The sequence below is a fragment of the Fusarium fujikuroi genome, chromosome FFUJ_chr09, assembly GCF_900079805.1.
Source record: "Fusarium fujikuroi IMI 58289 draft genome, chromosome FFUJ_chr09".
Classification (NCBI taxonomy): domain Eukaryota; kingdom Fungi; phylum Ascomycota; class Sordariomycetes; order Hypocreales; family Nectriaceae; genus Fusarium; species Fusarium fujikuroi.
In genome coordinates, this window is record NC_036630.1 from 1,044,887 (window position 1) to 1,066,597 (window position 21,711).

Here is a 21,711-nt window from a genome sequence, read left to right on the forward strand (position 1 = left end):
AAGGTCCTCTTGGGTAGATGTCTAATGCGAAGTGCATGTGCTCTTGAGGGAAAGTTGGATTCAAGACGGCAGTCTTTCCCTAGAGTCAAGCATTCCATTTTTATACTAGGTAGGTACTATCTACCTAGGCACTAACCTTTCTACAGTGGTGAAGCACGGGACGGGAGTCTTGACATCATTCCGTAGGAGGTAGCTACCTGAGGTATCTGGACAATGAGATCATGTAGATGAAGGCGGTGTAATAAGGGCACCAGCATCCATAATGTACTACACGAAGTCTCGAGAACGCGGGCGAACGGGTCAACTCTGGAGACAATTGGTAACTTGAAATGGGGGACAATCAGGTGTGAGACGACCTTTATCGAATTAGACCAGACTGGCGCAACATGTGGTCAAGCGTATTGCAGTTCAGTTACCTTAAGTAAGTGCAGAATGGAAATACCGGATCCCTTATGTGCTTAATCAAATCATCTTTCATGGATACACATGCATGATCAGGCACCAATAAGGCGGCTTGTTCGAGTGATCAGGACTAACAGGATCATAGGTACATAACACTATACAATATATTCTAAGTCCATTGTTTCGAGCTTTTGAATTTATTAGAATTATCTTCGTATCGTCGTCTCTCTAAAACTTATTGCTCGAACTTGTCTGGTCTGCGAAGACGCAAACTTGCTTATCTTCATCATATAGGAGGCACTACTTTTGTCGATGTGTGGGTATTAAAGTATTCGCAGAGCAAATTCATCAACGTTAGAAAAGTGTCGTATAGACTCTCAGATTCATCACCGTTGATCCGTCCCTCAATGTGGTTTTTACCGCAAATCACTCGCGATATGAAGGAACTGTGACTGAGCCCTGGTTTAGTAATCACGTAAGTATGTTAATTTCTACTTGTTGCTACCCAATGCAAGCGACAATTCCTCTTGACCAGCGAGATGTGGTGCTTACGGTAGAGAAGTGGGATGTTCCGTACGACTCATGCCTTTAAGAATTTCTTTAAACTGCTTAAGCGAATGCAACTTAATAAAAAAAAACTTTCTGCTATACACGAAAACCCCATTTGCATAAATAAATTGACGATCTTGACACAATGAAGACCGCGGTCATCAACTTGAGATATGTTAAGGTTGGCGCATGCCCCATACTTTAACCTTACTCCACGATCGACCGTTTGACCCGGACGTCACTAACAGAACGTAAACCCATGTAAGTTTGTCTAGTGTATACCTCAACGCCACAATACATAAAATAAACCAACTTTTTAAATAAAATAGCTATTTAAAAGCAGAAAAAAACAACAGCGCTGGTAGGTATACACTAGATAAATAAACAGGGTATGAAATGTATGATCAGCTTCGCAAGATTTCAGGCCCATACCTCTACCGAAACAAATGGGCATCGCTCCAGAGTCAGTTTGGCCCCCTCCAGATCATGCATAATGGTCCCCACAAGCCCCACTCGGACACGTTGTCTGACGTTATGTAACAGAAAAACAAAATAATCTGATATACCCCAATCTCACGATACACTTTTGGTGTTTTAGATTCGAACCTACGAGGCCGAAGCCATTAGATATCTGATCTTAAAGTTCAAGTCTAACTCCTTAACCACTCGGACACGTTGTCTGACGTTATGTAACAGAAAAATAAGATAACTTCATATACCCCAATCTCACGATACACTTTTGGTGTTTTTGCCGGAACGCAACACAGGAAAGAGCGAGTTAGATGGTGAACTGCGCTTCTCGACTCCCTCTTTCTTTACCCCTCGTCGTTTTTGGCAATTTCTTAAAGAGATCGCCTAATATACCAACAAGCATTTTTCGGTGAGGCATTTTTATATCGCGTCTTCATGGCCGATACGTGAACAATACTTCTCTGAAATAAAATATCATACTCTCGGAACCTTAAGCTTCACATAGATACCAGGCATAACTCAGAAATCGGTCTTTCTTTTATGAAGAGCCAGACCGCCTGAGTCTCTGGTAGGACTCGAGATGTCACCTTGCAATAGTCTATTTATGTTCAGTTTTTTGTTTAACCTTTTCATCATTCATCGTTTCTCAACATATTTCTGGGCAGAAACAATCCTGGGGCTTTCATAAATAGGTAGGGATCTCTTCCACTTCACGTCGTACATGAACGCGTAGCCGAGACCTCCATCCCAGACACAGGGAAACTTCGGAGGTGCCCAGAATGACGTTCAGATCAGAAAGAATATAGGCTCCAGAATGCGAAATTTACATTACTCCCAAGTCCAGCCATTCAAAAATCCTCGCACAATAACACCGTGTTTCACATCAACACCTCACGCATGCACTTTCAAGAAGGCCTCAATGTGCACGCCGATAGTCCTTGAATTTTCTAAACTCAGACATATATTTCGGTATCACATACTTTTCAAACACGGGCTTGGGGTCTCTGCTAAGTTATGCCCACTGAGCAAGAAACCCTCTGATGTTATCCCAGGGTGTAAAACCAAACTGGTCTAAAGACTCACAAAGGTATACTAAACTTACCTAAGACTTTACATCACTTAGAAAATAAAGTCCTCGGTCTTCTTACCTCGCCTTGATTGTGAACTTGTGAGGCTATGCTCGGACACCAGCATAAGCCATGAATGAGGCCAGCCAAACGCGTCCTACCCTGTGGAAGTGTGAGGCGAGCACAATGACTGAATAAAACACGGGGACATTCTTGTCACAATTATGTCGCAAATAAATATAACAATTTACTTTCATTTATGACACCACTATCAATAGATTATACTCGAACCTGGGCATAGGCCTTTGCATGTGAACTCGTGTAAGTGGTGACTCTTGCTCACTCTAGTCCAATCATAGTGTGGGAAGGCATCGCCACGCTCATTCACGCATCTTCACTGCCTAGTTCACGACTCCTTTTCACATTTGTTTTCATTTTCAATGTTACTCATTCAACTAATGTTCTTGTGTGGAGTTGAGTTACAAATATCTGCCTTCACCCGCCACTATCAAAACAAGCATATGCTCGGTATAACATGGTCCTGATCCCCACGAGCCATCAACATCCTCGCACCCAAACAACGAATGTTTGTTTATCTCTAGCTGCAGAACTCTCCCATTCTGATCTGCGATCTCATGTTCACAAGAAACTATTCCAAAAAGCTAATGTTCCAAGCTGATGCTCTGGGCAGATAACGGGACGACAAAAACCTCCTCGCAATATCACAAGTCAACCAACGAGAGCACAAGAAGAAAAGAAAAATGCCATACACAACCTCAGGTCATTTCATGATACTTAGCCATGCTTAGGGCCACGATATTGGAGGGTTTAGAGGCACCAAAGGCATCGTCGAGTGACGAGACTCTCCACTCAGCGATAGTAACCCTGCGGCGCACGATTTCGGGTTGACGACCCCCTATGCCTTGACCGACTGGCTTCCACCACCGCCGGCTCCTGATGGTGATCTGGCCTCCAGCCTGCAGGGTACAGGTTCTGAATTTGGACCTGAGAGGCTTCGTGATAGTCTCTTGCTCTCTGATACATATCTTCCTTGATCAGCCGGTTCTGGTATAAGTGATCAAGAAGGAAGAAATCTGGACGCATCTGCCGCCCCGAAAGACCGTTGCGAAAGTGCTTTGCAATATGATGCATGCGCTTCCGATAGCTAATCTCAGCATCTGCTTGGTTGTGGGAGGATGCTGTGAATGTACGGTCACAGAACCAGCAGATACACACCGTTGGGAAGATGCTGCAAAGGTGGAAGCTCGCAATGTGTGCAATCCAGCGGGATTCATCGTTCAAGTCGAACACAACATCGCAGTCCCCGAAGCCGAGGAACTCGCATGTGAGTAATGACGGAGTCACATATGGCTGCGATTCCGGTAGAGATGCAGCTGGGGGAGGTTCCGTGTACACCGAAGAGGTTTGGGGAGTCGGCCTGTCAAAGCAGGAAGATATGAATGTCGAGCTGCTGGCGGTTGACATGCTGATGCTTTGAGTAGGAGTTCCATTGTTATCTCTTTCTGAGAGCATCAAGCTTGGGGCATAGTAACTTGGGATCATGGCAGGGATAGTATCTCGTGTATGACGTTGTCCTCTCATCGCGTTATGCTGACTTATGAAGCCATTTATATCAGTGGCCAGGTCCCCCATTTTCACGAGGAAGACAGCGATGGTAAAAAGTATGGTCAACTAGCCTAGAAGAGTGTGGGAGCTGTTTGTGATGGAGATACACGTTTGTCAAGTTTGTGTTGAGATGCTAACACGAGTAGTGACTGGCATGGACAAACGGGAATGGACGATAGGAAATGGGATGCAGTGCCTTCGATCTGTTGTGACAAGGGCAAGTAGAGGAAGGATGAACAGTGAAGAACAAAAGAAAGCGGAAACTCGAGCTTCTTAACCTTAACTCAACATGCCAAGTTTGAGCGTCAGCACGAACACCCTCTCCCTCGAAGGACCGGCCCGTCGACAACCTCATATGAACCATCCATCGGTCAATGATGCTTCCTATTCGTTATCACCCTTCAAACACATCAGCAACGTGATGAACGATAACACGCTGAAATCATTGGGAACGCAGTGCAGCCGTGCATGGCTTCAGTGCATGCAGAGAACCATGTCCAAGCATGCCATTGTCACAGAATGACACACGCCTCGGGCGAAGCCGAAGATAGTCGGCATAATTGCAGGCAGAGCGACCAATTGGAGGTGAGGGCGTCTTGGTTGCCAACGACGTGGGCACCAGTGATGGGTTTACTACGCAGAGTGTGAGTGACATCAATTCACGGGTCGCTTGAAGACAGAGACAATCAATGGCTTCATCGCCTTTGCAGTCCATGATCCTGGAAAGGGACAATGAGTTCGATGTGTGTTGGCAAAACGGCCTTTGGAATAGTTGTGATGCTATTTCTGGAGGAAACTGGAGCGCGGGGAAACACAAACTCCCCCAAAATTGAGGCTCAAGACAAGGTACGTAAATCAGATGGTGTCGAGGTGACTCTTAAGCTCTTTGACGCTTGGCAGGTTAAGGAGGATATACCCTTGTCCATCAGAATACCCGTCTGACAGTCTCACCCATGGCATGGGGACATCACCATATGCACAATTCTAATTACGTTGGAGATTGCGCTTCACGCAATGAAGCTGACGATAGACAGAAATTGAAAATAAGCTCGGCTTCAGTCTAATATCAGATCACACATCTAGGAATTGGCGAGGAGCCCTTCATCGATTCTATCAACAGCTCTCGACACAGACGCACCGACAGCTTAATACCCGGTTTATCACCATCTCGATACAAAGCATGCTTTCCATTATGAGTCAAACAACCATGATAACCGCCAATGCGACATGCCGCTCTGAGACATCTCCACGCCAAGCAGGCTGCCATACGAATATCCTATTCCAATTCCCCATACCGAACTTAATCAACCGTGAAGTGAATGCAGGTAACATGAACGCATGAGTTGGCATGCATTGCCGAAGCGGATATCAGCCCTATGTGGGTAGGGTAGACAAGTCTAGGGGGGGGGAAGAAAACTCAGGACCTTGATCCTAAATGATGAAAAGATTTAGGTAATTTAGTATAAGTTCAAGGTATCTTTACTAAGCTTAGGATACCTTTTGCTGAGTTTATTTTGACACCCTATATTAAGGGCCTACATTTTCTTGCTCCCTGAGGAAAAGTGTCCTGGGAGAGATGCCGAACGAGGAATGCAATGCGATGGTGGCATGTTCCAAGTTGTCTAATCATAAGCCAACGTTGATACTACTAATACAGACACACCTCGACTTATCCCCCAAGTATCGTGCCTGAGCTCAGCAGAAGCTTACGATGGATTTATGAAATTCAGCAATGCTTTGGGAAAATGGTCCTGTTATAGAATTAATTGCTCCAACCTTTTTATCTTCCTGACCAAGACCATCTCTCTTCACCAAGGTGCATCTTCAGGATACTTTGACATGATCGATGATCGTTATCTCGTGTAACCATACCACTTCGCTCCGGACCTCTAATTAGGCGATCATTGGCCAGGGCAAGTTTATGACAATAATATTCGTAATTCATTAATATAGTAATCTATCCCTAAAGACCGACTCCTGTCGGTCAACTGTAATAGATCTCTTCAAAAGATCCTGTATATAGGCGGCGAGAGCCGCCTCTGATAGTATGATGCGTGGAATGCGACCTTGCCGAAATGTTAGATGCAAGAGTATATATGCAAATGCCAGTAATGGACTATAGATCGCCCAGCAACCAAGGCCGTCGTCGAGGCCTTGGCTTGATAAGATGAAAGCAAGGTAGTGCTGTCAACCTTCTTCAGGACTACACAGCACCCTTGCCTTCAGAATCACATTGCGATATTGCAGATGCCCACCATGCTCATCGCCATGCTTTATCACTCCAGGAAAAGCAACACAACAGATCTCCCTCCCGGTCAGAGACTCTTCATCCTCACCACCCAAGTCTTCCATTGTCTCTGACTCAAACACGACCCTTTGATGTGGTAAAACGGTGGGCATGTTTACACGTAGGACGGCTTTTTGAACAGCGACAAGGCGCGCGAGCTCGATTGAGTTGTTGACAAGAACTCGTAGCCCACTATCTCGAGCCTCGGACGGTGATGTGCCACAAAGGGCGTCGAGAATACGGGTTATTCTGCTTAGGATAGCTTCTGTGACGGATGATGTTGATTCCTTGAGAGACGAGCCATCTCGTCGGAGAAGTGAAAGGGTAGAGGAGCGCCATTGGTTAATGGCTTCATCGGAATCGGCTGCAAAAGGTTAGCGACTGACCTTTATGAGTGGTGAACTACACACCGTATGAAGAAATGAGCTTTTCCAGCTGCCGAAACTGTTGTGTTTGCTCTTCTGATAGACCGACAAAGTAGGCGTCAAAGACCATCTCGACTAATATCTTTGACACAATAGACTGCAAGAGGTAAACCTTGTGTGTAGATGCAAGCTCCTCGTACATAGGCACAAGATCGTTGACCTCCGCCAACGTTGCTTCATCCAGGGCCTCCAGGTCTGTACATGTCAGTACTTCAGCGGTGCCCTCAATGAGAAGATAACTTACTTATCTTGGCCTTGCGAAAGTTCACAATAACCCAATTCTGCAATCCATTGCCTAACCTTGCCATTCCATCACCAAACACCTCATCGCATTCTTGCCCATCTGTCCTTGTGCTATTACTTACCCACTCTTTCAGACCACGCACTTGTCCCCTGAGACCTCGAATCTCGTCATCTCGCTCCTTGAGCTCTCGTCGCAGAACCTCCCAGCCCTCTCGAAGCTCTTCCCGTTCGCCTTCTCTAACCTCAACCTCAGCACGTAACAGTCGTAATTCAGTATCCGTCCGTAAGTATTGCTGGTTCAAGGCGCTATGCTTCGCTTGCCAGAATGTGGCTGTTTCGCTTTCGTTCTGGCTCAGCTTATCCAATTCGCGATGGAACTCTCGTTCCATGATGCCCATCTCCTTCTCCAGATACGCAATCCTCTCATCCTTCTCTTTCAGCGCAGCCTCAAGTTCCCGTTCCCTCTCTTTCTTCTCCCTCTTTTCTCTCCTTTCTTTGCGCTCCTTGTCACGGTCCTTTTCCTTTGTGCTCCCACTGCCTGTCACTGCGTTCTCCTTCTCTTTGAGCGGGGCACCGCCGGTGGTGTCAAGTGTCTCTTCGGGGTTCGCGTTGGCATTGGAGGCCATGGCAGCTCGGGGAGGCATAGCAGGCATGCTATTTCGATTGTTGCTCGAGGCGCCGGTACGCAAGGTATGGGCAGGTGAGGTGCCGGACCCTGGACGGCGCTTTTCAGAAGTGTTCATTGTGCTAACGAGGCGGAGCTTTTGCTACAAGGTAAGATCGGATGTATAGCCCTCCACTGCAGAGGATCGTCAGGTCGTGGGGTCCGAGGCCAGGCGGTGCTGGTTCCGCATTGTCGCTGGCATCAAGTGCTGTATAGGATCGCAATGCTCGAGATTTGCGTAAGTGTTATGTTGAAGAGATGACGTTAGGTTTGGTTCCGTATTTTGATGCCTAGAGGCGAGAGTTTGATTAGATTTCTAGGCGGCCGCCCACTGAAGGTGCGCTAATTCGGTTTGTCGCGAACCCAGTATCAGACCCCGGATCACTGATATGAAGTGAGATGAATGGGATAGTTCGAGTTTTACGATGGCACGGATTAATATAAGTTTGAAACATTAATTTACAGCAGATTCTAGGCAGTCAGTGAAAGGAGCCTCTATGTTATCTCGGAGCTTGTATTTACTGCCTTGATTCGACAATGCTATGTATGTGGTCCATTACCGCTCTGTCAGCCTTTAAGCATCATGATACATGGTTGGTAATCCGTAATCAAATATCAAGATGATTCAAGCGTCAACCTAATGAAAACTCTGCTCATCTGACTGGTTGCTTCATCTGACTATTTCTCGCTCCTGTCGCTATCCAGCTGCCTAATAAAAAATCATGTCTAGGCTTCTCAGGCCAAGACCTCCGAAGCAGTATTCGCCTCAAGATGCCCACGCAGTCTCCAGGCTTCAGGATTAGAACCCGACCTCAGCCACTACCTCATAAGCTTCGTCGTCTGTCCCCTCAATCTTCTTTGCCCCCATTCGACACAGCGTGACCTTGTCGAGGGGCATGTCCTCCAACCAGAAATAGTCATCATATGAACTGACAATGTCCCTGGCATCGAGCGTCAACTTCTCTCGTCGTCTCCCGCGACCATCTTTGACATAGATTGTATTGACCACAGTTGCGTGGAGTACCAATGGCCTGTCCTCCTTGGCCATCAGTCCAGCTTCCTGAAATGCAGCCTTGATCTGTTCACAGAACTTCTGCAGAATTCCCTTAGTATCAACGGGTGGCGCATACAGTACCGAAGTCTTCTCGGCATTCTGAAAAGCATGTAAGCCCTTTAGAGTTATCGAAAGCCCCTCTTCAGTCGATGTCATCCCAGCCCTAGCACTTGCAAGGTACTCCTTCAACTTCAAACTCTTCAACACCTCGCTGGCCTGCTCAACGCCCTCGTCCTTGAGGCTCATAACACCGAGTGTCAGATGCATCGTGCCGGGTGGACGCACTGCAGTCGGTGGAACACCAAAGCCAGAAGGATTCGTGACTTCTGTGCGGAAGGCAGCCAAGCTTCTAGCAAGCTGCGGCCCAGCCAGGGGGATGCATACGAAATGCGTCGGAGACGCCCTGACTGGTTTCGGCGGCATGGCTGAAATATCGAATTTGTCTTTCCGGGATAGTTTCTATCAGTCTCAGCGACAGTGTACAAGTGCAACTGCGAGTAGATGATATGTGACTGTATGTCTACGACTTGTCTTGTCCTAGGTGAGGTTAGCAAGTGAAACGACAAGCATGTATCGTGGGGCTCGGCTGGCTGAATTGATGATTCAAAAGTCAAGCATACCCTGCAGTTCTAAAGGTTGTAAAATGACTAACACGCCGTGTGCAACGTATCTGACGTTGGTCTGTCACACCGCGATGATGTCAGGTGTTCGTATCAACTGAGTTTCTATCCGTAGATCGAAGTAACCCAAGCTGTATCAAAATTACCCCACCAATGTCAGAGCTCTCAGAGTCAGAGATGCAGTCAATCAGTCACATATCAACTAATCGATAAGTGGTTTCAACAACAATAGACAAAGAAGAAAAGTGAAGATAGATCTCGCTGAATGGCAGGCTTTGGCCAATTCGTCAAGAACCAAGTAGCGTTACGAGCAGAGTTCCTTTTGCTCCAATCCCAAGCATATTGTCAAATCTATCTACAAAGTCTGCTTCTGCTCTCAACAATTCGTGTCAAAAAGGCTGTTCAATTCAAAGAGGGGTGGAAAGACACTCGATGCCATTCCGCACTACCTCGTAACGCCTCCAACATGTTTGACATTGACCTGACGGGTCGTCCTCTAAGCCTCAAGCCATTTCAAGGCCTGGGGTATCTGCTTCGATGAACCCGGCCATTTCCTTTTCTGAATGTACCCAACACAACAAGTATTTGTTGAACCGAAAATGCTCCTATTGAGGTTCCGTGACGAGAGCCAAGTGGCAAGTCGCGACTGCAAAAGACTGCCTCCATTTGATCGTGAACGCGACACCTGGTAGGCTTTATGATGATGGGAATAAATGCGTTATTCCCTTGAATCATAGTACTGCCTCAAAAGTTTCTCGACCTCGGCGTAATCCGTTTTAACAGCTTCGAAAGCGTCTTTGATGTGCTTTAGACAAACCTCTGAGTCATCTTCAGGGGAGCCGTCGAGCTTTTCGTGTTTGCCATAACGCTGGATCTTTTCGCAGCCATCCCTGATTTTGATGAGTCCCAGAGTCGCTGATGAGCCCTTGAGGAAATGTCCAAGAGACGAGAGCTTATCAAGATCTTCCTCTTCCCTAAGTGATGTCGAAACAAGGTCAGAAATTAGCCAGTATTCCCAACCATGCATGCAGCGTTTTATGTTCTCAACTCACAATGCCTCCTTTATCTGGTCAAAAGTCTCTTCTGCTTGCTCGAAGAAGCCAAATACAATAGAAGAGCTGAATTCACAATCGCCTGGCTCATCCATTTCAAGGATCTGCTCGAAAGTGATCATATCGATGTTGTCACCGAAATCGACATCGTCACTCTGGGGTTGGGGTTGTTAGCGATTGTACTCGACTCGCAGTCAGGATCAAGCCCACCTTCTCCTCGGTTGGCGACATTTCGGCTGTAGTGTTCGTTTATATTCCTTGGACAAACGTATTAGGTAGGTGTGGTGAATCGAGACAATGCTGAGAAGCTCCGGGGTCGTAGTAGCGTGGGTCCGCGGAGAAGAATGATCGGAGAGGAGAAATGATAGAACCTAGGTAGCCTCGGGGTTAGAAACTCTGGCACATGAGAGATCAAACAAGCGAGCGCGAAACAAATAAAGACAAGGATTCAACAGCTAGAGCCACTTGGACTTGGGGACTTGGGCTTGAGCTTGAACAAGGAGAGGAAAGATTTTGAAGGTTGGAGGTGATACCGCGGGAGCGGAATGGAACAAGATGTGAGTGGCTGGCAAGGGGTCTCAGATCAAGCGAAACCATGGCGCCCGAGTGACGCTTGGTTTCTGTCAGGGCGGTAGAAGTAGCTGGAGAAGGGTGGCCGTTGCGCTATTCCAAGGGTTTGCTTGTGCCTGAGGTTGGGGTCCTTTTTTTTTTTTTTTTGAGTTTCGCGGGAGCTGCAGCTATCCTGGGGTATGACGATATACAAGACAGGAGCTAGATATCGACACCTTTAGACAGAGGAACAGCAAGAGCAAGAAGAGGGCAGAAACGAGGAGGAAGAACACAAGGAAGAGTAGAGTCAAAATAAGGACCTGAGAGATATGGCTTGTGCTTGGTAGAAGGCGGCGGTTAACAAGTGTGTGATGTCGGGTGCTGGTATGTGGGCAGTTAACTCATAAGTGAGGGGCTAGCGATGGAGAGGGAGGGTCCATTTGCATTCGAATTCAACCATCCCATCCACCCATTCATTCATGGATACCTTAGTAGGTAAGGTGGTCAAGTCAGGTAAGGCAAGGTACCTCAGGGCTCAGGTAGCCATATTCAAAGCCATTATCCTCGGACGAGCCATCGCGGGTGGGGTTGAGCCGCTCTAGCAGATGCAGGGCGTCAAAACCGACTGGACTGTGATGTGCTATGGCCAGCCATTCGAGGAGACAGAGACGCGACAGTGAATGAGTGGGGGATGGTGTTGTGTTTAGTGCGGAAAAACCACATTTTTTTTTAGGCGACCGGTCGAATACTAGGTAGACCAGAGACATTCATGTCCATATTGGGGAGGGTAAAGAAATGCAATGGCTGGTGTGAATGAGAGAACATGAGAGAAGGAACTTAAGGGTATCGGAAAAGACAGAATCTGCATATCTTGGCTTCTGCTAGGAAGAAGAGATATGCGATGTGATGCGATCCATGATGCAATGTGCTTGAGGTTTCCTTACCTGGGTAGATCTAATCAAAGTGGGACGTAGGTGGACAGTCGATTCTTTGGTACAGAGAGAGATACTGAATAAGGGTGTTTGTCAAGGGAAAAGATTATCAATCTATTCCAATCTCGAGCCGTGCCCTTGCGTACGGGCGAAATATCGACTTGACACTGACTGACTGAATGTGAATGTGTGAGTGACTGACTGACCCAGCGACTTGGAGGTGCTGTTCTGCGGGAGATCCCGAAGCGGGCTGCTCTGGTACGACTGACGACAGTGGCTGGATATAGCGTCACAGGTCTGAGGCACGACCAGGGAGTAGAATTCGGGGGTGGAGGGGCATGGGCATATACAAAAAGGGGAGAGAAGCCGTTGAGGTTTTTCGTACCCTAAAGGAATAGATGCGAATGGAGATAGCTTAGGTCGATAGGTAGAGAGGAAGAGAGAGAGACAGGGCGGAGAGAGAGAGAGGGAAAGAGGAGAGTTCCAAGGTTTGTAAATGGAATTGGATCTTTTGGTGGCTGCTGTAGGTAGGTCCCTTAGGCATTTACTTGAGGTGACTTCGAATGGAAGAAGGGGCCCTGCCGATTACGTCGGTGCTCACTGTTTTGTACAAGAGTCCACCAAAAGAGACAAGAGAAGAGCGCAAAAAATCGGGGAGACGACACCAAAATGCACCAACAGAACCCAGCTGTTGCATCATTTGGTTCCATTCCGTCGAGAAGCAGAAGGCCTAGATTCCACAGCTTCCATTGGGGGAGACACCAATCCAAAAGCCGTAAATGATCGTCCATCTTCTTGTGTCTTTCTGTTGGCCTTGGTCTTTTTTTCCTTTCTTTTTGACGTCTACCAAAATCGTGTCAGTGCCATCCATGCCCATGCTCGTGCGCTCCCGCGCGATAGCTTAATACCAGAAGTATTCCTCAACATCGCTGACTCTGCACCAGATCGATGTCACCGCTGATTAGGTCCTTAACAGACCATCCCTTCCAACTATTTAGGAAGCTCATCGTCTTTTTCGTTCTGGTTCTCCGGGACTCTCAACCGTGTCCGCCTAGCGTGGAAATAGTCCGCTAATCCATAACGACAACAGACAGACAAGCACCACCAACCGGGATACCAAAAGCATAGTACAGTACAAATGCCACCATGATCTTCGGCCTGTATCCGGAGTTCTATTCTTGACAGGCATTGTTTCATGATCTCCTCCTCCAGATGCTGACATACAGATAACGCGCAGTGTACAGCATACACAAGGCTCCAGCGTCTCATGATATCCAGTACACCGGTCATAACCCGGTGCATGGCTAAATACGCAAATCCCCAGCTAGCTATGGCATGTCCCCGGGACCCGGGAAGTCGTCACCCGGAGCTGAAGCAATTCACTCTCTCGCGCTCCTCCACTTGCTGCTGGCTCTATCACTTGTACGGATAGTGTGTTATGCAGTGGATCACCCAAGCCCTCTCGGCCGAGACAAACACAACAGGACGCCGCTTATGCCTCGTCTCTCGAGCCCACTGCTTTGATGCTATACTTGCAAGATACAAACTGCAAGATACCCAGGCGCAACGTCCCGAGACAAGACGCAATGTTCACCGAGTCACCGGTCCACACTCTCAACTCTTGGTATTTCTCAGACAGGAGACGATCGGCATCTCGGCCGTAGGGCACGGGAGCTTCTCTCAGAAGATTCCAAGTCTTGGGAACCAAAGCTCCCCAGCACTCACAAGCTTAGGATGACATGCACGCCGTCTTATGCCCGCAGGCCCACCTGGTTGAATTCGACTCGAGAAGTTGGACCCGTTCAATGACACGAAACCCCACGCTGATTGCACCCTTGATGTTAAAGCTGTTCTTTGTCTCTCACACCAGCCACCGCAATCAAGACTTTGGTGCGGCATTTTCTCCGTCGCAGACCAACTGCATCTGTGATGCTGTATACCTGTGGCTTGCGTTGCTCTCGCTTCCACCGACATTAGGCCCTGCAGGGTCCGTTGATCAATCTCATTAAGCACCCCTCACTGACGTTTCCGCCAGGCCCCTCGTGCACGGTTACGCTTGAATGCTTGATGGCGGGGTTTGACCACCGGCGGCTGAACAGATGCTTCTTTTACTTGATTATTCCCTTCTCTGAGATGGCATGATCAAGCTGCTCAAAGTCACGAGATGTATAAAACTTGGTCTTTTAGACTTTGAACTTGGACTCAAGTCCACTTAAAAAGCCTTACGGAGGGGCAGGCTGCTTGACAACACAACAACTCCCACTACGACTCAGCATCTTATCAAGCTATCCATGTCTTGAGACTTTGATATTGGGTACCCACCATATTGGACCTCACCGCAAACTGTCACAGAAGAGCTTCTAATGCACGACCGACCCAGATCTGTAGCTGCACATGGCATCGACGAGCGGCATAATCGGCATGTCTTGTTGCACATATCGACATCAGAGTCGAACCACCAATGACCCAATTCCCGGGAAGTTCGTAGCACAGCTAAGCCCTTTACCTCAGACTATCATGCACAAGAGTCATGAACCGCACCTGGAAGGCCTCGACGGGTGATCATCTCGCATTTGACTCAAAGCTGTAAGACCCTTTTATCAATCACACGCGGAACAAGTTTCATTCGAGGCCTGCAATGCACCCTCCTGCGATGTGATAAGTCGTCGACCCCGCAAACCGGTTTTGACTCACTCTTCTCAGCTTGGCTGCACGATTATGGTGGATATTCCTCTGTCTTATTATTTTTGCTTCTTTTCTTTCTCGCACACTTGGAGGGTCCGACGTAGCAGCCCTAGATGTTATACAACGTAGTAAAAGTGAAGCAAAAGTGACGTGGCGCTCATTTGCTTCCAAGACGACCCTGAGCGGGTCGTTTTTGCTTGTCAGTTGATGCTGATCCTGGCCCCGGCTGCGGAACGGGAGTGGGGCGGTGAACGGACCCCGCGCCGTGCTCCTTGGGCCTTGCCCGGCGCGGAGCTTTGCCGATAAGCGTCAGGGTCGAGCGAGTCGGGTAAGTTGCCTGGAAGCCCTCTCCTTACAACGGATGGTGGCTATGTAAGAATATCACGTATTCAGAGGATTTCAAAGTCTGTGGATGCTCGGGCATTATTCTAGAACAAGCAGGATAAAGTACCCCAATATCAATCATGTTACGAAGCCTGCTCCTATAATGCGAGGCTGAAGCTATGTACGCCAAATATATTATCAACCAACTACGCTCTTAACCCATATACCCTTGTGTTATCCAATCTCTTTACTGCCTATATAAATGACTAATCGGTTTATCGTCTTGTATTTAGTTGCTTCATTTTAAAACATCACTTTGGATGCCACGCTCAACAACCAAGCTGCATCTCTCCAACCGCCTTCGTCGGTTCCTGGGGGTGGAATACGCTCTTCTGGGGCTGTTGACATGCCTGCCAGATGGCGGGAGGACCAACTACGGGAGCGGGCAAGTTGAGAATCTTCTTCCTGAAGAGTGCCGTCACTATCATCTTCTGAATCCTCATCGTCTTCCTCTACGGAGAAGAGGGACCAGACATTGCCGAACCAAGTCCCTGTGTTAGCTTGGCCCTTGCGCATGAGGCGTCGCACGGTAGCTTCATCATCTTGGGACAAGTCCTGTTCGAGCTCCTCGAGCTTCTCGTCGAGGTTGACGAAGTCAGGGCCAGGTAAATCATTGTTGACCTCTTGGTTGGGGAAGTAGGACCCATCGGCAGTCATTGAGAATTCCAGTGGTGAGTGGAGGAGACTCCTAGGTCGCGTCAAGCTGTGGGAGCGACTGTGCGTGCGGCTAGGGAAGCGACTAGCATATGGAGATGCGTCCTCAGCAGTGCTACCGCGGCGACTAGCATGGCGGCTCGTAAGCTCACGCTCACGAGCAAGTTCACTTTCAAAAGCATCCTCGTCGGGGTCCATTCCCCCTAGGCTGGTAGAACTCTGACGCGAGATAAGCCAAGCCTGACCCTTAGACTCGCGAGCTTCGGAGCTCATGAGTGCGCCTGTCCTGAGCAGCCAATCACTATCATTGCGATTACGCATGCTAAAGCTCATATCATCTTTGTGGCGTCCGGGGGTTGCGCGACCAGAATGAGTCTTGCGTGATGCGCCAACCGCGAGGTGAGACGCGGATTTGCTTTTGGCGAGAGGTGTTGAGGGGGCTCGGGTATGGGACCTCGAGCGCGATGCTGTCGGGGATCGAGCGAGAAGACGTGGTGTTGAAGGAGCAGACTTTCCCTGGATATAGGAGGGAATCGGGTGGATAGGCGAGTGAGGGTGGGATGCGATAGCGTCGGCAATGAGTTCGTCGTCGTTGAGGGGGAGTTTGGCGGTCAAGGGCGCGAGGGAGAGATGGCTGAGGTTGGAAGAGGAGCGATTCTTGCGACGAGACCGGTCGGCATGTTGATTGTATGCAACATCCATGATGGCGACGGTATCGCTATCACTATAGATGAATGTGTTGGTGGTGGTTTGAATAAACAATGGCTGGCTACTGCAGCAAGTAGTAGCGTGTATTAGCACGATACGATACGTAGGTGGTTGAATGGTAGTGGTTGAGAGCAAATGCGGAGAGAAGTCAATGGTTCCTCAACAGGTAGTGGGCGATCGGCATGTGATGGCGAGAGCTACTATAGAGCGTGAAACTGGGAATAGTAAATCGGCACAAAAAAGACGGGAAATGGGAGCAAGTTTAATAAGAGAAAGAGAACAATTAATGTGGCCCTTCTTCAAATTAGATAAAAATAAGGCGATGAACTCTCCAATCGCCGAGGCCCGGAATAGTTACGAAAATCTAGGTTGGTCGCTATTGCCTGTGAAGAGCTGATCTAGACGGAAAAGAGAAGAAGTGATGCAACCTAAAAAGCTCTTTCCCCAGGCCCTTGATCAGAACTTTCAGAGATGGCGAGTACATGATCTGGGAGTCATAGCATGTATCTTTCCTGCCCCGTCACCCCGCATCAGTACTTCGCCCACCAGCTTGATCAGGTACCGCAAAAAATCTCGATTACCTTGGGTACGGGCATCGACACCAAATCTAGCAAATCCATCGCCGCTGATTGCCCATTTCATCCACACCAAGAAAATATCACCACTTGCACGCTCGGCCTTGTCCGACCAGACCAGAACAGGTCGAACGACAGCTGCATACAGGCCTAGAGTCTGCCCATTCTGCACCGCTTCAGTTACATCGACAGTTACTGTGTGCTGTTGGTGAAGATCATCAGACAACTAGAGCTTGGCCTGCTTTGGTGGTGAGGCGAGAGATAGTCAAGATGCGCAATCTTCGCAACATTCGATTCGGACAGTGCCAGCGCGATAATGTCACAGCTGCGTGTTGGGATCCTGAGAAGGATCAGGTTCTTGTCGTAGCCCAACCTTCTGTGGACAGCTGTGAGATTGAGCTGTTGAGAATCTCCGGAGATCGACACATGTAAGTGCATCGTCCATAGAACAATTCACACATAATAGTTACTTACTCCATATAGCTCAGTCAGTACTGTAACCAGCTGGGAGGCTCCAAACCCATCACCAGACCTCGTCGTCGACAAGGTCGTCAGTTTGCAGTATCTCAGTGGCTCAGCAACTACATGTCTCGTCTTCGAAGGAGGCGATATTGTTACAGTCCGAGAAGACGACTTCTCAGAACAAGGCGCTCACATTGAGATTGTTGGCTCTATAGATATTGGTATTGCTGCTGCTCGATGGTCCCCTGATGAGGAACTCCTCATTGTTGTCACAAAGGAGAACAATGTCATATTCATGGGTTCAACGTTTGACCCAGTTGCTGAGATCCCCATGACAGTCGAGGACCTCAATGCATCGAAGCATGTATCCGTCGGATGGGGAAAGAAGGAGACACAGTTTCAAGGCCGAGGTGCAAAGGCAATGCGTGACCCTACTATCCCCGAAAAGGTCGATGAGGGTTTACCCAGTCCTCATGAGGATGGTGCCACCACCATTAGCTGGAGAGGCGATGGCGCCTATGTGGCTATCAACTCGGTTCAAGAAGGCTCACGCCGCGTAATTCGAGTATACTCACGAGAAGGAGAGCTGGACAGTGCAAGTGAGCCAGTTGATGGTCTCGAGAGTTCTCTGAGCTGGCGACCAGCCGGAAACCTAATGGCTGGTATTCAGCGAAAGTCAAACCAGATCGATGTGGTCTTTTTCGAGAGGAACGGTTTACGGCACGGCGAGTTCACACTTCGTTCTCCTTCTGGGCCAGTTGAGGCTCATGAGAGAATACGCCTTGAGTGGAACTCAGACTCGACTGTCCTAGCCGTCATTTTCAAGGATATGTCTCAGCTATGGACTATGGGCAACTACCACTGGTACCTCAAACAAGAAATTCCTATCGAGGCTAGCTCGACATGTTTGTCATGGCATCCCGAGAAGGCTTTGCGCTTTGCTGCTACTTCAACAAATACTGTCGTTGTGACAGAGCACATCTTCCATACAGCACGGGGATCATGCCATCCGCCGCACGACAATGGTGCCGTTGCGGTGATTGACGGCGAAACAGTCAAGTTGACCCCTTTCCGAACAGCCAATGTACCGCCCCCTATGTCAATGTTCGATATCACGGTTCCTGCGGCGGCAGTAGACGTTGCATTCGGCCGTGACAACATGTCCTTTGCGGTTCTTCACCGAAAGGGTATTGATGTTTATGAGTGGCCCGTCAAGAACGGTAGATCCATCAAGCCGAAGCTCTCCAAGAAGGTATTATTTGACGAGATGGCAAGCCCTGGTTACAATGTGCTTTTGAGAATTGCCGCTGTGGTTGATACTTTCCATTACTTCGGTTTCGAAGAGGAGAAGGGCTTTGTTCAGCGATTCGTACAGGCTGCGGGTGAAGGTGAAATATCTGTCGCAAACGTCAACTCTCGGGAGGTTCTTGTCGCCACAACCAGTCACCAGGACGATAATTCGTTCACTGGGTATGGCCAGGACAACTCAGGAAAACTATTCCAGATCAGCGAGTCCGGAAATGAGATGCTGCCTATGCAATTCTTGACACAGCTGCCTTGGTTTGAGATTAGCAAGGTTGATGATGAGATTGTTGCCTTTGGCCTCTCCCGGAACGGGCATCTTTATGCCAATTCCCGTCTTCTGGCAAAGAACTGTACTTCATTCATCGTTACACCCAGCCATCTCATCTTCACTACCAATAACCACTTGGTCAAGTTTGTTCACTTGTCCGCCAACGTCGATGGCAAGTCACTCTTTGTCTTTCGTTACTACCTACTAATGCCCCCTTAGATCTTGAAGTTCCTGCTGATGACCCCGAGACCGACGAACGTTGCCGCAGCGTGGAGCGTGGATCCCGACTTGTCACAGCTATTCCCGCCAATATGAGCATTGTCTTGCAGATGCCCCGTGGAAACCTGGAGACCGTCTTCCCTCGAGCCATGGTCGTGGCAGGTATCCGTAACCTCATTGATGAGAAGAACTACGCTCGAGCATTCTCATACTGTCGTACTCAGCGCGTAGATATGAACATTCTCTACGACCATCAGCCCGAGCAATTCTTAGCCAATGTTGGCCTTTTCCTCGACCAGATCCCTGACGTCACTCATATTGATCTCTTCCTTTCTTCTCTCCGGTATGCTTGCTCTTTTGTTTCAGCCTCTCAGGACCATCACTAACCCAGACAGTGCTGAGGATGTTACCCAGACCATGTATCAAGATACGAAGCGGTCTACCGGTTTTGGGGCTGATACGATTCCCTCTGACTTGTCGCCCGCACCACGGGGTTCCGCTGCAAAGGTCAACACGGTCTGCGATGCTCTTCTCCACGCCCTCCAGAGCCGCAAGGCTACCAACCTTCAAAATATCATTACCGCCCACGTTTGCAAGTCTCCACCTGCACTCGACGACGGCCTTCTTCTAGTCGCTGAGCTCATGCGTGAGGATGAGAAGATTGCTGAAAAGGCAGTCGAGCATATCTGCTTCTTAGTCGACGTCAATCGACTGTATGAGAATGCCCTTGGGCTCTATAACCTTGATCTGGCCCTCCTTGTCGCTCAGCAGTCCCAACGTGACCCTCGCGAATACCTCCCCTTCATTCAAAACCTGCACTCTCTTGCCGAGCTTAGACGTCACTTTGAGATCGATGATCATCTTGAGCGTCGAGTCAAAGCCCTTGGTCATCTCCAAACAATGGATGTATTTGATGAACTCCTTGCTTATACCACGAAACACTCCCTGTACCACGATGCGCTCCGTTTATACCGCTACGATCCTCCTCGCCTTCGAGAACTCACAGCCGCTTACGCTGCCTATCTTGAGTCCACATCAGCCTATCGAGAAGCGGGCCTTGCATACGAGTCACTCGAGAATTGGGTTAAGGCAACGAGCTGCTACCGAACCGCGGGCGCTTCATGTTGGCAAGAGTGTCTTTACACTGCAGCTCAGCAGCAACCTCCCATGTCGGCTGAGGCTATGTCCGACCTTGCCAACAACCTTGCAGATGCTCTCTGGGAAGCAAAGGACTACTCTGCTGCTTCCACCATCCACCTCGAATATCTTGACTCTATCGACATGGCTGTTCGTTGCCTGTGCAAGGGTTACCACTTTGCAGATGCTATCCGTCTCGTTGTTCAACGCAAACGCCCTGACCTCCTTACTGCCAGTGTCGACACTGGTCTTGCTGATGCGCTAGGTACAACGACCGAATTCCTGGCTGACTGCAAGGCCCAGCTCAAGGCTCAGGTTCCTCGTGTTGCCGAACTTCGCCGTAAGGCCATTGAAGACCCTCTGGCTTTCTACGAAGGAGATCGCGCTGGTGGTATGGACATCCCCGACGATGTCTCTGTCGCTGCCTCTTCCCGAGTTAGCACCAGTGCATCGCTCTTTACACGATATACAGGCAAGGCTGGGAGTGTGGGAACCGCTGGAACGGGAGTCAGTCGCGCCACAAGCAAGAACCGTAAGCGCGAGGAGAAGAAGCGTGCTCGTGGACGAAAGGGAACAGTCTACGAGGAAGAATATCTCGTCAACAGTATTCGTCGTCTTATTGACCGTGTCAGTGCTGCTGCTCCAGATGCCGAGCGCCTCATCTTCGCGCTTGTACGGAGGAACATGCCCAAGCGCGCGCGTGCTGCAGAAGCTCTCATGGCTGAGGTATCTGAGGCTTGCACTGCTGCGGTAGCTGAGGTGTTCAAGGTGCCCGGGGCAGAGGCCGAGCAAAGGAATGACGCTGAGCCAACCTGGCAGGCTACAGGAGGTGAAGCAGTGCTGCAGGACTTTGTGATGGGACAGGGCAAGAAGTTGGAGCCTCCGATTGTTAAGGGGGTTAAGAAGCTTGCGCTTTTAGGATCATGATGAAAGATTTATCTCAAAAGTTGTGTTTAAACGACCAAATACAATCAAGAAGTAAAATATGTACCTGCTCTCAAGTGCCCCTGCTGTCCACACTATTGGTTTGAAAAATGATATCGTAGTCCTGAGTTCAAAATATTCTTGCGCCTCAATCTAGTTGAGGGCATTGATTTCAGCCCAATCTTCGTTAGCATGTCACAAGCCTAGATTCCAATCTAGCCGAAAGGCAAAACTTTTACGGAATTTCAATCTGAGAGGATGTGATTGATCAAGTGAGAGAAACAAATCCCATTCGCCTCCGCTATGTCAAGATCCCGACTAAAAACTACCAAGTAAAAAGGCTAACTAAGTACGAGAATATCGAAAAAAAGGGGCTAAGAAAATGCTGGCTTAGAGAGCCTTTGCCTCCTATATCCGGGGGTCCGTCCGTCCTTCCCAAGTCCATAACC

The 21,711-nt window shown here is 48.8% G+C and overlaps 6 protein-coding genes; 1 reads left to right on the forward strand and 5 right to left on the reverse strand.

Annotated features, from left to right (window-relative positions):
* Positions 1-3,359: 3,359 nt before the first annotated feature.
* FFUJ_09831 (uncharacterized protein) lies at positions 3,360-4,142 on the reverse strand (the record flags this gene model as incomplete). Its single annotated transcript, XM_023568223.1, has 1 exon — positions 3,360-4,142. One exon carries the CDS (start codon positions 4,140-4,142, stop codon positions 3,360-3,362), a length of 783 nt encoding a protein of 260 aa, XP_023436187.1.
* A 2,160-nt stretch (positions 4,143-6,302) lies between these two features.
* FFUJ_09830 (uncharacterized protein) lies at positions 6,303-7,813 on the reverse strand (the record flags this gene model as incomplete). XM_023568224.1 has 3 exons in its annotated part: positions 6,303-6,766; positions 6,813-7,022; positions 7,072-7,813. The coding sequence occupies 3 exons, from the start codon at positions 7,811-7,813 to the stop codon at positions 6,303-6,305; spliced, it is 1,416 nt and encodes a 471-aa protein (XP_023436132.1).
* Positions 7,814-8,533: 720 nt separating this feature from the next.
* On the reverse strand, positions 8,534-9,211 carry FFUJ_09829 (uncharacterized protein; the record flags this gene model as incomplete). The annotated part of the gene is made up of 1 exon (XM_023568225.1): positions 8,534-9,211. The coding sequence occupies one exon, from the start codon at positions 9,209-9,211 to the stop codon at positions 8,534-8,536; it is 678 nt and encodes a 225-aa protein (XP_023436133.1).
* A 915-nt stretch (positions 9,212-10,126) lies between these two features.
* On the reverse strand, positions 10,127-10,691 carry FFUJ_09828 (related to multistep phosphorelay regulator 1; the record flags this gene model as incomplete). XM_023568226.1 has 3 exons in its annotated part: positions 10,127-10,382; positions 10,461-10,615; positions 10,671-10,691. The coding sequence occupies 3 exons, from the start codon at positions 10,689-10,691 to the stop codon at positions 10,127-10,129; spliced, it is 432 nt and encodes a 143-aa protein (XP_023436134.1).
* A 4,562-nt stretch (positions 10,692-15,253) lies between these two features.
* On the reverse strand, positions 15,254-16,366 carry FFUJ_09827 (uncharacterized protein; the record flags this gene model as incomplete). The annotated part of the gene is made up of 1 exon (XM_023568227.1): positions 15,254-16,366. One exon carries the CDS (start codon positions 16,364-16,366, stop codon positions 15,254-15,256), a length of 1,113 nt encoding a protein of 370 aa, XP_023436135.1.
* Positions 16,367-17,217: 851 nt separating this feature from the next.
* FFUJ_09826 (related to killer toxin insensitive protein 3) lies at positions 17,218-21,265 on the forward strand (the record flags this gene model as incomplete). XM_023568228.1 has 4 exons in its annotated part: positions 17,218-17,375; positions 17,431-19,175; positions 19,202-19,544; positions 19,597-21,265. 4 exons carry the CDS (start codon positions 17,218-17,220, stop codon positions 21,263-21,265), a joined length of 3,915 nt encoding a protein of 1,304 aa, XP_023436136.1.
* Between the last annotated feature and the right edge of the window lie 446 nt (positions 21,266-21,711).